Source organism: Calonectris borealis, chromosome 5, assembly GCF_964195595.1.
Source record: "Calonectris borealis chromosome 5, bCalBor7.hap1.2, whole genome shotgun sequence".
NCBI lineage: Eukaryota > Metazoa > Chordata > Aves > Procellariiformes > Procellariidae > Calonectris > Calonectris borealis.
This window is the reverse complement of record NC_134316.1, coordinates 21,702,741-21,718,300: the sequence shown is the minus strand read 5'-3', so window position 1 is coordinate 21,718,300 and position 15,560 is coordinate 21,702,741. Positions and strand designations below refer to the sequence as shown.

Genomic DNA, 15,560 nt, shown 5'->3' with positions numbered 1-15,560 from the left:
TGAAAGAACCACTATTATTCTGTGTGGTCCTGAGCATCTCAGAGGAGGCTCTGCAAGTCCTTTCTTATTTTAAAAAGACAGTGTCATGATGGATCAGAGCAGTATGATCTAGATGGGAGCCAGGCCATATTAAAGGCGGATAAACTGTCACACTTAGGCTCATGTTAGAATGTAATCCTGTTAGAGTTTCTCTACAGTATCACGTCATCTTACATAATTGAAAAGAAACCACTCTTGACTGAAATATGCCTGTGAGAGAGAAAACCTTGAATAGTGGGGTAGCTAAACTTACTGTTTCTAGAAAAAGGACAACACACAGTATAGGCAGCATTACAGTATAGTTATATTTACCATTTGAATTCACAATGATAAGCTACAGGACTTTTCAGGGTCTCACTTTTCATCTCCAACTGTTCTAGCCTTGAGGCTGATACCTGATGATGCTCCGAATAAATATAGTAATGTACAAGTGCAAGGTTGCAGGGTTATAACAGTTTGACTCCTAAAGAGATTTTCTGCACTGTCAGTCCATGAGGTTCCCAAAAGCAGCATTTGGGATGTGTTACAAACTGCACAGCTGTAGCAGAAGAACAAGCCTTCATGTACTCCTAAATTACATTTATTTCTGAATTACCTGGATGGTGCTTAAACTGCTTAAATAAAGGAAAAGACATTTTTAAACATGATTTCTGTTCACTAAAATTCTGTTTTCTTGAAATCCCAGCCAATGAGTTTTGATCTAGGTCAACAAAATCTGGAAAAATGCTGTGTTTATCTAACTGCAATTCAAGACCCTGAGATCAACACATGCTTGGTACTTGCCAAGGTTTATATCCTTCACTATGTTCAAGTATGTAAAATGCAGCATTTTTTTCCAGTCATTGGAAACAACACATAACAAGATGAGATAACATATGATACAGTATGTTTCATTGCATGCTTTAGAGTTTTGAATTATTTGGTTACAGATCTGAATAATAAATAGTAGCTGGGAAGGTAAAAGTTAAAAAGTACACTTAAAAGCTGAAAATATATGTTAAAGAACTCATCCATAGTAAAGCTAACAAATTTGTTTATGAAGCCATTCACAGACAACTGTGTAGCAAAATTAAAAGAAGTATCTAACCTTTATGGTTTCAAAGAAAGTACTCTTCTGCAAAACTGCTGTAGTCTGAGCTGATATCCTGAAACAATAACTTAGCAGATGTGAGCCCGTTTCATTTAGTGGAAAGCTAATTCTGAAGTCTGTTGACAGCACAGATCACATCAGAAACAATATCAAGATGATAGTTTTAGCAAATATATGCCCTACAGCAGGGTATCTTGTATTTGTGAATTACCGTACTTATTTAAAAGACTCTCCTCATAAGTAGCTAATTCACTGTAGTGAGGTGCAATAATCTGGCAGTGTGCATTAAGCTGGAGAACATACATAATGACATTACAGAAATAGAAGCAGAACATTCCAGAGTCTGGTAGAAAATGAAAAAATACAGCCCAGAGTCTACTCTGTCAGGCATCGGTGAATAGCACTCATTGAAGTCAGTGGTTCTGCAAAAGAAAAAAAATACCTGAGCAAAAATTTCCAGTTAAATGGTTTCATTTTAGGTTTGTAAAATGTTTTAGTTTTAGGATTTGAAACAGACTGTGAGAGGACAAAGATTGGAGGTACGATATGCAAACACAAGTGATAGATCTAGCCCTCACTGAAGTCACTGAAAGTCCTTCAATCACTGCAGTGACTTTGCATCAAATCTATTTCAAGACTATTTAACAGTAATATTAAGCTAATGTTTAATATTAATGCCTTTTTTTTTCCAGAAAGCCATAAAGAGCACAGCCTTAGAATAGTCTTCCAATGGGCTTGATCTTCCCTATTAAACATTTCATGCTATTCAGCTTTTTCTTTTCTCTTTTCTTTTACAGGCAGGCCAGATCCGGCAGATAGCTGATATGAAGACTTTGGTGACTTCAGAAAGCTGAGTATAACACCAACAGACTTCAGTGAAAGGAAATATTATCCCTCCAAGCAACTCATACACAGATGACTTTTGGTAGCTTTAAATTAACCTGTTGCTCACCTGCAAAGACACTGCTATTGTTTCTTTCAGCACACATGGAGGAAGGCAACAAACTTTGTAACCCTGGCTAATAAGACTGTGGCTTTCTTATCAAAAGTAGGAGGTAGGCCAATTATAAAAGGATTATTTCATACTTAGCCTCCTGGATTTTAACTGTGGCCTGAACACTGGACATAAATAGAAGCCAATTTTAATGACCTGAGATTTTGCTACCTGTGCTTTCTTATTGTTATTAGTTCTTTAACACTTTGGTACTTTATTTCTTTAAATTAGAAATGGGTTCATGGACTAGAATGTGGCCCACAGATTGGGCTGTTCTTATGAAATCATGGCTGATCTTTTCCCTGGGGCTTTACATACAGGTCTCAAAAACTTTGGCCTGCCCAAAAGTGTGCCGCTGTGACCGAAACTTTGTCTATTGTAATGAGCGAAGCTTGACCTCAGTGCCTCTTGGGATACCGGAGGGTGTAACCGTCCTCTACCTCCATAATAACCAAATTAATAATGCTGGATTTCCTGCAGAGTTGCACAATGTCCAGTCTGTGCACACAGTCTACCTGTATGGCAACCAATTAGATGAATTCCCCATGAACTTGCCGAAGAATGTCAGGGTTCTCCACCTGCAGGAAAACAACATTCAGACCATTTCTCGGGCTGCCCTTGCTCAGCTTTTGAAACTGGAAGAGCTGCACCTCGATGACAACTCCATCTCCACTGTTGGTGTTGAGGATGGGGCATTCCGGGAAGCCATCAGCCTCAAGCTTCTGTTCTTGTCCAAGAATCACTTAAGCAGTGTACCAGTAGGCCTTCCAGTGGACTTACAAGAACTTCGAGTAGACGAAAACCGAATTGCTGTCATTTCAGAACTGGCCTTCCAGAATCTTACAAGTCTGGAGCGTCTGATTGTGGATGGCAATCTCCTTACTAATAAAGGCATAGCTGAAGGCACCTTCAGCCACCTCTCCAAGCTCAAGGAATTCTCAATAGTGCGGAATTCACTGACCTACCCTCCTCCTGATCTTCCAGGTACACACCTGCTAAGACTCTACTTGCAGGACAACCAGATAACCCATATACCACTTACAGCCTTTTCAAACCTCCACAAGCTGGAACGTCTTGATATTTCCAACAATCAACTTCGGATGTTGGTAAAGGGGGTATTTGATAATCTCCACAACCTGAGGCAACTCACTGTAAGGAATAATCCCTGGTTGTGTGACTGCAGTATTAAGTGGGTCACTGAATGGCTCAAATTTATTCCTGCTTCCATCAATGTACGGGGTTTTATGTGCCAGGGACCAGAACAGGTCCGAGGTATGGCAGTCAGGGAGCTCAATATGAATATGTTGTCATGCCCCACTACCACCCCAGGTCTGCCACTTATCATCACCCCAGTCCCAGCTACAGCCATGCCAACTACATTAGTTCCCACTTCATCAATTCCTCCCCCAAGTAGCAAATATAATCCTCTCACTCCCACCATAGCCACACTCCCCACTGTGCCTGACAGGGAGGACAGAGAAAGAGTGACACCTCCTATATCTGAACGGATTCAACTCTCCATCCATTTTGTGAATGACACTTGCATCCAAGTAAACTGGATGTCTCTTTTTACTGTGATGGCATATAAACTCACATGGGTTAAAATGGGCCATAGTCTGGTAGGAGGAATTGTTCAGGAACGAATAGTTAGTGGTGAGAAGCAACACTTAAGCTTGGTTAATCTGGAGCCCAAATCCACCTACCGGATTTGTTTGGTTCCATTGGATACTTACAACAATTTCCGAACTGGAGAAGACACTGTCTGTTCAGAAGCCACAACCAAGGCTTCCTTTTTGAGCAATGGCAGCAACATTCCCTCCAGCCATGAGCAGACAACTTCTCAGAACCTGGGCTCCCCATTTCTGCTGGCAGGGTTGATTGGGGGTGCAGTGATATTTGTCCTCGTGGTTCTGCTCAGCATTTTTTGCTGGCACATGCACAAAAAAGGGCGTTACACCTCCCAGAAGTGGAAATATAACCGGGGCCGTCGGAAAGATGACTACTGCGAGGCAGGGACCAAGAAGGACAACTCCATCCTGGAGATGACGGAAACCAGCTTCCAGATTGTCTCCTTAAATAATGATCAACTCCTTAAAGGAGATTTCAGACTGCAGCCCATTTATACCCCAAACGGGGGCATTAACTACACAGACTGCCACATCCCCAACAACATGCGATACTGCAACAGCAATGTCTCAGACCTGGAGCACTGTCATACGTGATAGTGAGGGGAGATAGGGGTGTCTAGGACAAAGTGAAAAAACTCTGGAAAAAGTAACCCCCCAACAACAATGAAAAAATTACATTTGATAAATGCATTTATGCATTTGAATACTCTGTAATTTATACGGTGTACTATATAATGGGATTTAAAAAAAAGTGCTATCTTTTCTATTTCAAGTTAACTGCAAATGGTTTTGTAACTCTTTGCTTTTTAAATCTTTAAAAACTATTGCTAAGTACTGTACAGGGTTGTACAATAAGAACCCAATGTCATAGCAAAGGAAAGAATGACTCATTCTTCAAACATTAACCACTTTGCTGTCGAAGCTGTCTGAGGGATGTTAAGTTTCTAGGTGTGCTGTAGTACAGGAAAATAAGTGCATATTAAACCAGGGTCACTAGGAATGGACAAAAGTTATTCAGATAAAATCGATACAATCCTTCTGATTTGAACCCAGCAGTTGCATTTGAGCTTCAAACAGTTGGAAATACTTCTGTTCCTTTTTGTCAGTTCTGAATTTCCTATCTCCAACTGAAAGTTGGAGTTCTGAGTGCTACCAAAAAGGCTACTTCCTTGTTCGGTTTTCTCCCGGTATACTTGGAATAGGAAAGGTAGGCAGAGGTCAGTGTCAAACTCAAAGTGACCTTGATTCCTATTTGCAAAAGCTACTCCGAAAATGTCCCCCCAATATTATAGACCGATAGAAACTGTTCCCACTTTTCATTATGATTAAAAAGCTTTAGGCATTCTCTGACCCTTCTCAGTGGGAGATGAAGGTTATCAGTATGTAACAGATAGCTGTCATTAAGTTGCACCTCTCTTTAATAGAGCAGCATTTGTTGACACAGCATGTTCAGGTAAAGCCTGAATGAGGGAAATTCTGAGGGCTCCCAGCTCTGCAGTATTCATATAGAATTTGGAATCTAAAAGTGTAAATTGCTGAAAACATGATGCAAAATATGATGCCAATGGAAAGGTTGCTATTGACTTTTATGGTTCAAGCCCTGTTTGATTTAGGGGTCTGAGTTATGTTAAGTGTGGAGAAATAGGAAAAAAAAGACAAACAAACAGAGAAAACAAATAAGAAAGACCTTTAAAAATTTATTTATTACTGGAAAGGCCTCCAGGCCTATCATGAACTGAAATATCTTCAGCAGGGAAAATTGTGTATAAATCCTGGTTGTTTTGTTTGTTGTTGGTTTTTTTTTCCATTCAAGTGTACAGAGACAGACATTAACTAACCATTTGATTAGCTGAGCAATTTTGAGAACACAAATACACACTGTCCCTCTGAATTACCCTTCTTTTATCTTAAGCTTTTGGAAGTTTTCCACAATGATCTGTGCTTTATAAGCAATAGGTGGGCTTAGAATTTGCTCTTTTATTCCTCAAATTCTTTAGCTAGAATACTTTCTGAGTCCTTGAGCTTTACATACACTATGCGAAACATCATGCTTGTATTAAAACCATGATGCTGCTCTCAAAATTATATAATGTTCCAACCACTCCATTGACTCTGTGACTGCCAAGAACTCTGGATTTCTTGCCAGCTCAATGGTGGAATGTAATTCTTCCTTTTTTTTTCAGTTTGTTTGTTTTTTAATGTGGCTCACTTTCTCCTGAGCTTGGGGACAAGCAAAAGTTCACAACAAAGAGAAACAAAAAAGAGAGACAAAACTTTCCTGAGGGAGTAGGGAACCAAAGAGAAAACTTTTTACAGTGACCAACTAGGGACAAAAAGAAGTTGTTAGAAGTGGATTGGCAGTAAAGGCTGAAGCACTTTCACTGTGGAATGCTTAGACTTTTCACTTTATGAGGCTGCTTATGTTGGGAGAGAGGGTTTTAATCCTTTCCTTTGCTCATTTTACTGAACCCATTCTTGAAACCCAGCAGTCTATGAGTGTGCAGTTTCTCAAATTCAAACCACATGATAACACTCATTTTCTGCAATGGCAAAATGAATCCAGTTATGATTGATGGCAAAGTACAATCATTGCATCCTCCCCCCACCACCTTTTATAATCACATTTTGAAATTCCACTCTATATTCTGTATATTTGCTATTTTCTCCAGCTATAACAGGTATTTTAGGCAACCTGTGTGGCTACTGTAATAGTAAAGTCACTGAAATTTTGCTGAATAAAAGGCTGCGATATGATTTCAAATGGTGTAATTCTAGGTAGAAACGTCTATGCAAAGTGTTTTTTTCTGTGACCTATTTACTGAATATTATGATGAGAAGGTTGATTCTTACGTTTTGTTTGTTTAATATGTTTTAGCTGCCAAAGCCCACAAGACAAGCAGCAAATAGTTGTGCTTCTGCACGGTTCCATTGCATGCTGGAGTTTGTTTGAAATTAAGTAGAGCCAGATTCCCATTGGGTGTGGACGTAGTATTTAGTTTCACTGAAATAACTAGCTGTACATTTTATTTCAAAAAGCATCCTTTGAAAGTACGTGCTTACTAGAATTTCGTACTTCAATGACTGATGCTGGAGGAATCTTTGTCCTCCTTGATGAACATCTTCTGTTCTAGGCCTCAGGATACCATAGTTTCAAGACGAGCTAGGCGCCTTATTTGTAGCAAATGACTTATTCAGGGAGTTCAGCCGTACTGTAGGTGAATGATCCACAAGCCCAAACTGATGACAACAAATGTGGTTACTGTCCTAACAGGGTGAAAACAGAAGGCATTCACTAATTGTTCATTTTGATCTCAGGTGATGAAATGTATATATATCCATCTCTGGACTATTACTTACCTAGATCAAAAATCAAAATGATATCAAAGATAGCATAGTTTATGCTTCTTTTCAGTATGAAGAATAACATATATATTGGTATGGGATACTGACAAAATTTCTTTTCTATAAATACACTTCTGAAAAAAGTAACAAGCCACTTATACAAAAATTTGTGGATAGAACTGGGAGAAATGTCTAAATAAATTCACAGTTGCAGTCAACCAAAAGGTCATATGTTTCATTTGAAGAATGTTTCTCCAGTTCTAATTGCTATCTAGCTGCAAAAGAGTTAATGTATTTCAACCTACAAGAGAGTTTGTGACATTTCAAAGTATCAGTCACACAAACAGCTGAGGCTTCATTTCAGGACACATCTAGAGAAGTACATAATGGGGAATTTTCACCAGGTAAAATATTTGGAAAAAGAGTTAAAAATGGACAATGATCTTTTAGTGATGTAAAATTTCATCAGTAGCTTTTTCCTTGGACTTCGTAAAAATGGGGTCATCTTCCCTTAGTGCAAATATCTGGCCACAGATACTAACTTAAGGCTATAGAGCAGAAGTCCCAAATGGGTGCATATACAACTTATCCAAAATGTTCCTTTCCAGGTCCTGATTTGAACAGGTTCATTGGACCTGAGGGTAAATGAGTGGTTTACAGACAAAATCGCACCCATCTTCCATTGTATACTGCTAATAGCTGACATAAATGTACAGAAAAGATTGGTGAGTGGAATAAAATAAGAGTTTAAGTGAAATTATGTTAAAGCAGTATCACAACACTGCTGTGTCCAGTGCTTAGGTTCCTTCTGAAGGCTTATTTATTTACAAACAGGTCCTTGTTTTCACAGATTCTGTCACTATAACAAGTGTTCCTTGCATGTAGCTTGCTGGCAGAAACAAACACCTGATGAATGCATGGACTTTTTGTTAACGGGTTCTTATTGGAGATATTATTATTGAATTTCTTCATAAGAATATTTAGGGATTGATTACTTTGGACTGAAATGATATTAGCAGTTTTCCCTGTAAGCCAATAAACGACTACAATGAATGTCACGTAAAAGAGAAAAATGGGATAATATCTGCTATTTGCTACTAGAGTAGTTCAACTATATTTTTCTCCCAAACATTTTCTCTTTTCATGAGAGAAAATGTCTCCCTCTGAGAAATGTATCAATTTTAATTTTGCAAGCAAAAGAACTTTATGCATATTGTATTGTTGTTATGGTTTTAAGGGTCTACATAAGGCACTTTATTAATGACATTGAAGTGAAAGTTCAGTCTCAGCTTTTGACAGTGAAGTGGTTAATTCCCATTGAATTCTCCATTTATAGTACTTCTTCACCTTAATTATAACATGGAGATATTAAAGTTTTTTCTTTAGAACATGAGAATAGTGGTTTTACTCATGACTTATCTTTCCAGCTCAGTGGAAAAACAAACAGAAATGAGTGCCAAAATCAAAAGTTACGGGATCTGAGCCTCATCAAATCCTGCCTGATGCTCTCTTCTATACACAGAGATAATCCTAGGAAGCTGATGATCACCCTTTCCCTGAACTCTACTGAACAGGGCATTTTGTATCCCAGATGATAATACAGGCAATATTGAAGCATTTCGCATTAAACTTTTGTACAGCATAGAATGTCTTTCTCTTTAAAAGGACACTGGCTAGTACATCTGGAAAACTAGTACAAAAGAGATTTGGCAAGCTTTTTTTATACTGGGGCTCTGTGGAAATGTGCCTCATGAGAGCTGAATTCTGATCCTCTCAGAAACAGATAAGCTACTAAACAAATTGTTATCATCACTTGGTCCCAAATATCTGAAGATGATCTTTCATAAAATTGATTTTAACTGAGACATGCACACTTGATTCTGTTCTGTGTTTGGTATACTTTCTATCTTTAACATGGAAAAATAGATGGTTTGAAGTCTGCATTATCTGTTTTCTGCAATCTGCCATGTTGCACGCATTGTTAACTTCAAAACCTCACTATACACTATATATTATCTTGTTGGCATATTCAGTAAAGAGTTATTTAAAAAAATACAACAATCTTGCTGTATTTATATGAGCAAGTTAATTAAAATAAGGATGTCAATATCTGAAAGTGAAAATAGAAAAACAAAAATATCAAACTTCTGTTCTTTCATTCCTAGAAATATTTTCAAATGTTCTACTGTACGTCCACCCTCTCTTCTGATTCTAAAAGACAAATATTTTCACCTTCTATCTCTCAAAGAGTTAAACCATTTGTTACTTCAATTTCTCAGATTTAATCTTATATGTATAAGATTATCTCATTTTCATATGCATATAGGAAAGCACTGTAAAACAAGAACAGATTGTATTCCCGTGTTTGCAATTAATAGGTACATTTAAGTAAATACACGTCTATAACAAATATATATATATGTGGAAGCTATGACCCATTATATGCATAGTCATTTGATGCATTTGACATTTATCCCTGACAATCTTAAACCTGCCTTTTACCTATGATTTAATCTGTTTCCTTGAAATGAAATGTGATTTTTTTCCAGTTCTCCCTTCAAAATTGTTCTTGAATTTTCAGAATGCACAACATTCAGACATAGGCCTTAATAAATTTTTGTATATCTTATACCTAACATATATGGTAATATATACAATATATATAAAGAGAAGCTTTAGCTACTTAGAAATGAAAATTACCTTTCTTTTCATTACATATACAAGAACTAATTTTTGGCTTTGCCAGAACCTGAAATATTGAATGTTACAAGCCGTGGCATTTTAAAGCTTAGAAATGTAATATTGCTGAGTGTCACAATTCCTCTATAAATTATCTTATTCTCTGTCTTAACCCTGAATATCAAGTAAAACTACCGAGAGCTGCTGTGCATTGTATCCACATCTAGGCCTCCCCTTAATATGCTTCCCTGAAGTTGATGTTTCTTCTGAGCCAGATTAGACTCTGGTAACTAAACCTTCTTGCCTTACCACAGGAAGGTGGAGAATAGAGGTAAAGTAAACAATAAACGGTTATGATCCTTTATATATTTCTGGCAAAAATAAAGGCATCATCATTTTCAATTGATGATTTTGTTTTCTCTCAAAAAAAAAAGTTGACAAACACTGACTAATTCATCAGATAGTCTTTTAATAGCCCAAAATTATTTATCTTAGTAGAGCTCAATCTTTATATTTACTTTTTATAGTTCTAAGCTCAGTTATCTGGAGCTGTTCATGTATATGTGCGTGTGCATATAAATTCCTGGAGTTGGGTATGGATGTTTTAGCTACAAGGAACCACCAAAGTAAGTGCACGGACGAGTATTTTTCAATATTCAGTAAACATTCTTCAATATTTCGCTTTAAAAAAAAATTTCAATCTAATAAGATTTATGGTGCCACATGAAGAAACTACATTCGGTCATTAAATTATGAGACAAATATTTTAATTCTACTTAAAGTGCCACTGTCAGTGAAGGCTCAAACTAAAAATCACTTCTATTACACAGGTAGCGACTTGGTGAATTTTTTAACAATAATTTGCGTTCCTAAAACAAATCAATACACTCTTATGGTGAAATCCTGACCCCACTGATTTCAACTATAAATCAGTATATTAATAGGAGTAATATATATCTCAGAAGGATTATTAAAAACATCCAGTATGACACATTGTATAATATGTCACACTATGTATCCCCATATGAAGTACATCAACCGAGTAAGGCAGTAGGCCTATGTATCATGTTATAAGCTTAATATCTCTTTTGAAAAGCTGGGGGAGCAGTTAAATAGTTTACAGAAAATGAGGGGAGAGAGAAATACGTACTGTGAAACATTGTCCAACATAAAGCGACAAAAGATATGGACATTTAAAGCCACAAACAGGCTGCTGAGCATAACAAGAATGTCCTTTTACACATAAACACACACATTTTCTGCTTACAACTCCATATTATGGCTAACGTATGTGACTGCAAAAATGCATGTATGAATATTAAGAGTTTATAGTATAGTTACTCGTTGGTGGGGACATCTTATATAGAATAAGAAGAATCTCGATCCTGTGCACTGGGTCTACTATTTACCTTCCTCTGTGTAGAAAGGATTCATATACAGAACGAAGTGACAAAAGAAGAACAAAAGTCATGCTGATTACACTATCCTGTTTTTTTTAAGTGTTGAATGCCTTGAAAAATGAAGACAGTGTATAAACTATTAAGGAAAATCCAACTCAAATGCACATGTGTGTTTACAGCTTTAACATACTCTGTGTAAAAGCGAGAAGTCTCCATGATGAATACTAGTCAGAGTGCTAAGCTGAACACGACCGTTCTTGACAAGCACAATTGCCAGAAAGATTCTGTTAAAATGGTGTATTTCTTGAGTGAAATCAATATTTCCATCCTATAGACTTTGGGCAGGTGATCACATAGATAAATAAAATTATTTGTGATGGGAATTGGAACAATGTGTCTAAAGATGGAGTGCTGTAATATTCATACTTTGAAACTGCCTGTTTGTGATGAAGAAAAGGCAGATTTTTTTCTGTGAAGATGAAATATAGTAATAATGATGGACAGAATATAGAGATACTCCTCTTTACTGACATTTTATGGAGATGAGAAAGGACATATACATGCTCTATACATATACATTTGGGACATAATTTTAAATTTACTTTACGATTTTCAGACTCTGCAGATGAGATCCACTTCTAACATGTGCACAATATTCTAAAATAATTAAATCCTCGGAAATGAATGCAATCCCTTTCAATGAATAGAATAAAGAAAATGTGATAAAATCAGTATTTACAGAAAGTGCATAATACTTTCTCAAAGCTCTAGCTGTGATTAAAAAAGAAAGAAAGAAAGAAAGAAAGGAGACGACTGTTAAACTAGAATAGCTTTGTATTTCTATTTATATGATAAGTCCTTCCAAATTTATAACACACTCACTTGAATGCCAAACTTTGGTTTGACTTGAAAGTCAAATGATTTAAATGACAGTCTTGTAAGCCTGACCTCATATACCTTCACAAACTGGTTTGTACATTCACAGTTCAGGAACCAATACGTAATTCATTGCGCTCTGACTTACAATGCAAATGTTAAGAATTTTTCCTCATTAAAGAAACATGTTAAGAAAATTTAAGGGTTGGTGTGAAGTCAGGTACTGCAGTATATGTTAATGTGAACAATTTCATTTATTCAAGCAGGGCATTAGCATGTTTTTGTAAGTGAGGACTGAAGAAGCAAGGCATGCACATTAACTCTGTGTCATTTTCAAGAAAACCATTCTCACCAGTACTAGACACAACTCCTAGCTGACAAAAAGCACGTATGACTTACCAAGCATGTATGACTTAGAAAAATAAACAAATGGAAATCTGAGAAAGGGGACATATTCCCAATTACTATAGTTATTCTAAGAATATACAGGTGAGTACTTTAAGCAATTAAAAAAATCTCATAACAGCATCGAAGCTTTTCATATTAAAGGCCCCTAGCATTAAGAAATGAGTCCCATTCACAAGAAATAAGTCTAGGCAGGTTTTCACTTACATCTGCATTGTAGGTTAGTTTTGAAGTCAGTATTTTCTTTTTTTTTGCCTGATTTAAGGGAGTAGCATCAGGTTCATGGTATTCTCAGATTTAATTGGTCATGATGTTCATTTGGAAGTCTTTCCATGCACTGATTTACTTTGTCATCTGTGAAAATTTTGAGGCATAGGCTACTTTATGTGAGATACTTCCCTTCATGACAAATTAATAGTTAACTATATTTCTATACCTTTTTGCGTTGGTTTTGGATTTCCTCGTTATAATTTAACATTACAAACAAGTGGAAAATGGAGCAAATTTAAGTAGAGCAAATTTTAATTATTTTCTACTACAATTATAGCAATGATAAGACTATGTCTTCCTTTTAGCAGAAGACAAAATTTAAGAATACTGAGTTAAGAAAGAAATTATCTTAAAGAATTTTGCTATTGATTTTAAGTTGAATTCATTATTTTTCAACATTTAGTTACAGTAGTCATGCTAGGAAGTTGAGCTAGGAAGACTGGATAAACTCAGGTTTGTGGTTATAGAAACTTTGTGTTTATAGGTTCAGTTTTACAGATTATTACCAGCTGCTGCACAAAGAGAAGGGGACAAATGTTTCTTCTTCCTTACTCAGGTACATCAAACTCATTTCTGTAGTGATCAAGGAGGAAGACAGCTACTTCACAGAGATCTCCCTCAAAAACCAAAATGTCCAGAACAGAGGGAAAATAACTGGAGTCATGGCATTTCTCTTTGCTGACTGCAGAAGCTGGCAGATGCAAAGCTGGATCATTTTATGAGGGATACTGCAAATTACAGATCCTCTGCAGCATTATACAGGACCTTTGGTTTGTACAGGACCCTAGTTGGGTACCTTCACTAAGGTGCATCCTCTTAGAGGTCTGTAACAAAATGCACAACCCATGCCTAATAAAGCAGGGAAGGTCCTATGTTTTATTTTGTTTTGCGGGCGTTTAATTACCATTTCCTGTAAGTTCTGGAGTTCCAGGTACAGCACTATGTTCTGAAGAAGGAGTGTGTAACAAGGCAAGTTTGGAAGGTTACGTTTTTGATGACTCCTTTTACCAATGCAAATATTAGTAAGATGCTTGCAAACAAAATTCCAAACCACAGCAGATGTGTTCATTGTGTTAGTGGTCAGATCAGACACTCCTACTTTCAGTTTAGATATCTATTACTTTTCTCCATTATTCCTTGTCCAATTAATAATTTTCTTAACATTTGAAACTAAGCAGTTAATACTATTGCTTATTTGTCACAATACAAGGAAAAAGTTTCTACAGAACCATTATACCTGCAAGCTATGATGAAGATTACACAGCAAAGCTACGCTACAGAAAAGCTGGCAGTACAGTGAACCATTTGTCATGAGGTAATGATCTTCTACAGTGATACCAATTCAGTTTATACCCAGACTTTGAAAAATAACAATTTCCTTTGCATTTGCATCTTTTCTTCTATGCCACATCAACCTCCTCTAGCATGATTGGCTTTGAGGACAGATTGCTACTTGCTGCCTCACCTGATAATGTCATTTATAAGTGTTTACATTTAAGATTAAAACAAGAAAAACAAAGCTGTTTTCTGATCGCCTGCATTTTTGGACTGATGTAGTAGTAATTTGCTCTGTACCTGTCTACTATACTATTTATCTCTCACCATTTTTACATACACATAGAATCATAGAATCATAGAATCATACAGGTTGGAAAAGACCTCTAAGATCATCGTGTCCAACCGTCAACCCAACACACCATGTCCACTAAACCATGTCCCCAAGGGCCTCATCTACACGTCTTTTAAATACTTCCAGGGATGGTGACTCCACCACTTCCCTCGGCAGCCTGTTCCAAGGCCTGACCACTCTTTCAGTAAAGAAATTTCTCCTAATGTCCAAAACATACACACACAAAAATACACACAAGCACACTGCATTTATATATTTTTTAATATATCTATATTTAGATACTCAAATATACACATAGGCATATATATAGACATATGCTATGTATTTCTGAATGTATAAATATGGATTGGTCTAGGTTGAGCCCCATACTAATCTTTTGCTCTGGATTTATGCATCATTTCAGTTCCACTTAAGCTTCTGAAAGCTAGCAAAGATGTAGAATAGCATGATTTTTTTTTAAGAACTGTATTGTCAGTACTGGTGAGAGCATCTTTTCAATAATGTATGTGCTTTGGCAGCCTGTGCACTAAAGCTTGAATAATGCAGAGAAGATTAAGATAGCTCCTGGAAGTGGATACTGTGCACCTTCTGAAATATACTTTCCAATGCACAAAGCACATCTGAGGAGTCAGTTTATAGCAGGACAGTTCTATGTGGTTGCTAAAAAAACTGTAGAATGTGCGAAAAGACAGTATGTAACTAAAACTCAGTACGAATAAGAAGGGAAAAGTTCATATGTTTCTACATCATTAGCATTACAGTTTACTTTTTCTATGTCATTTTCTTCTCTGTGGCCTATTTTTCTTTCCCTGTATTTGACAGTTTTTCCTTCTTGTGAACTGCCTTTTAACTCACTCTTCACCTTCTGCTTCATGAAGAACCTTTTGTTATATGGGATTTTTGTGGGATGCCCAAAATGAGGGCCTCTCTCATACGTGAGGGGATACTTTTGCATGTAGCAACCCAAATGGTCAATGTTCATTGTCACCCATCTTCCCCAATTCTTTTATCTAACTCTTCCAAAAAGATATTGCTGAGATGAACCACACAACTAGTGTGCTATTACAGGAAGACTTAGAAATTTGGTGTGAAATATTCTTCCAGTGTTTCATTTCAGAGGTTCTCTATTTGCAGCAAACATGCAAGGAAATTTGCATGCAGCAACAGCCTTCCCTGCTACACCAACAGTGCTGCAGCAGCAACTTTT

At 36.8% G+C, this 15,560-nt stretch overlaps 1 protein-coding gene across 1 annotated transcript; it reads left to right on the top strand.

The window, feature by feature from the left end:
- Nucleotides 1–2,356: 2,356 nt before the first annotated feature.
- Nucleotides 2,357–10,178, top strand: FLRT2 (fibronectin leucine rich transmembrane protein 2). Its single transcript, XM_075151357.1, has one exon. It carries the CDS (start codon nucleotides 2,357–2,359, stop codon nucleotides 4,343–4,345), a length of 1,989 nt encoding a protein of 662 aa, XP_075007458.1. The 3' UTR covers nucleotides 4,346–10,178.
- Nucleotides 10,179–15,560: the final 5,382 nt, after the last annotated feature.

Excerpts from the sequence above, each read along its gene's own strand:
- FLRT2 (XM_075151357.1), top strand. The coding sequence starts at position 2,357 with ATGGGTTCATGGACTAGAATGTGGCCCACAGATTGGGCTGTTCTTATG.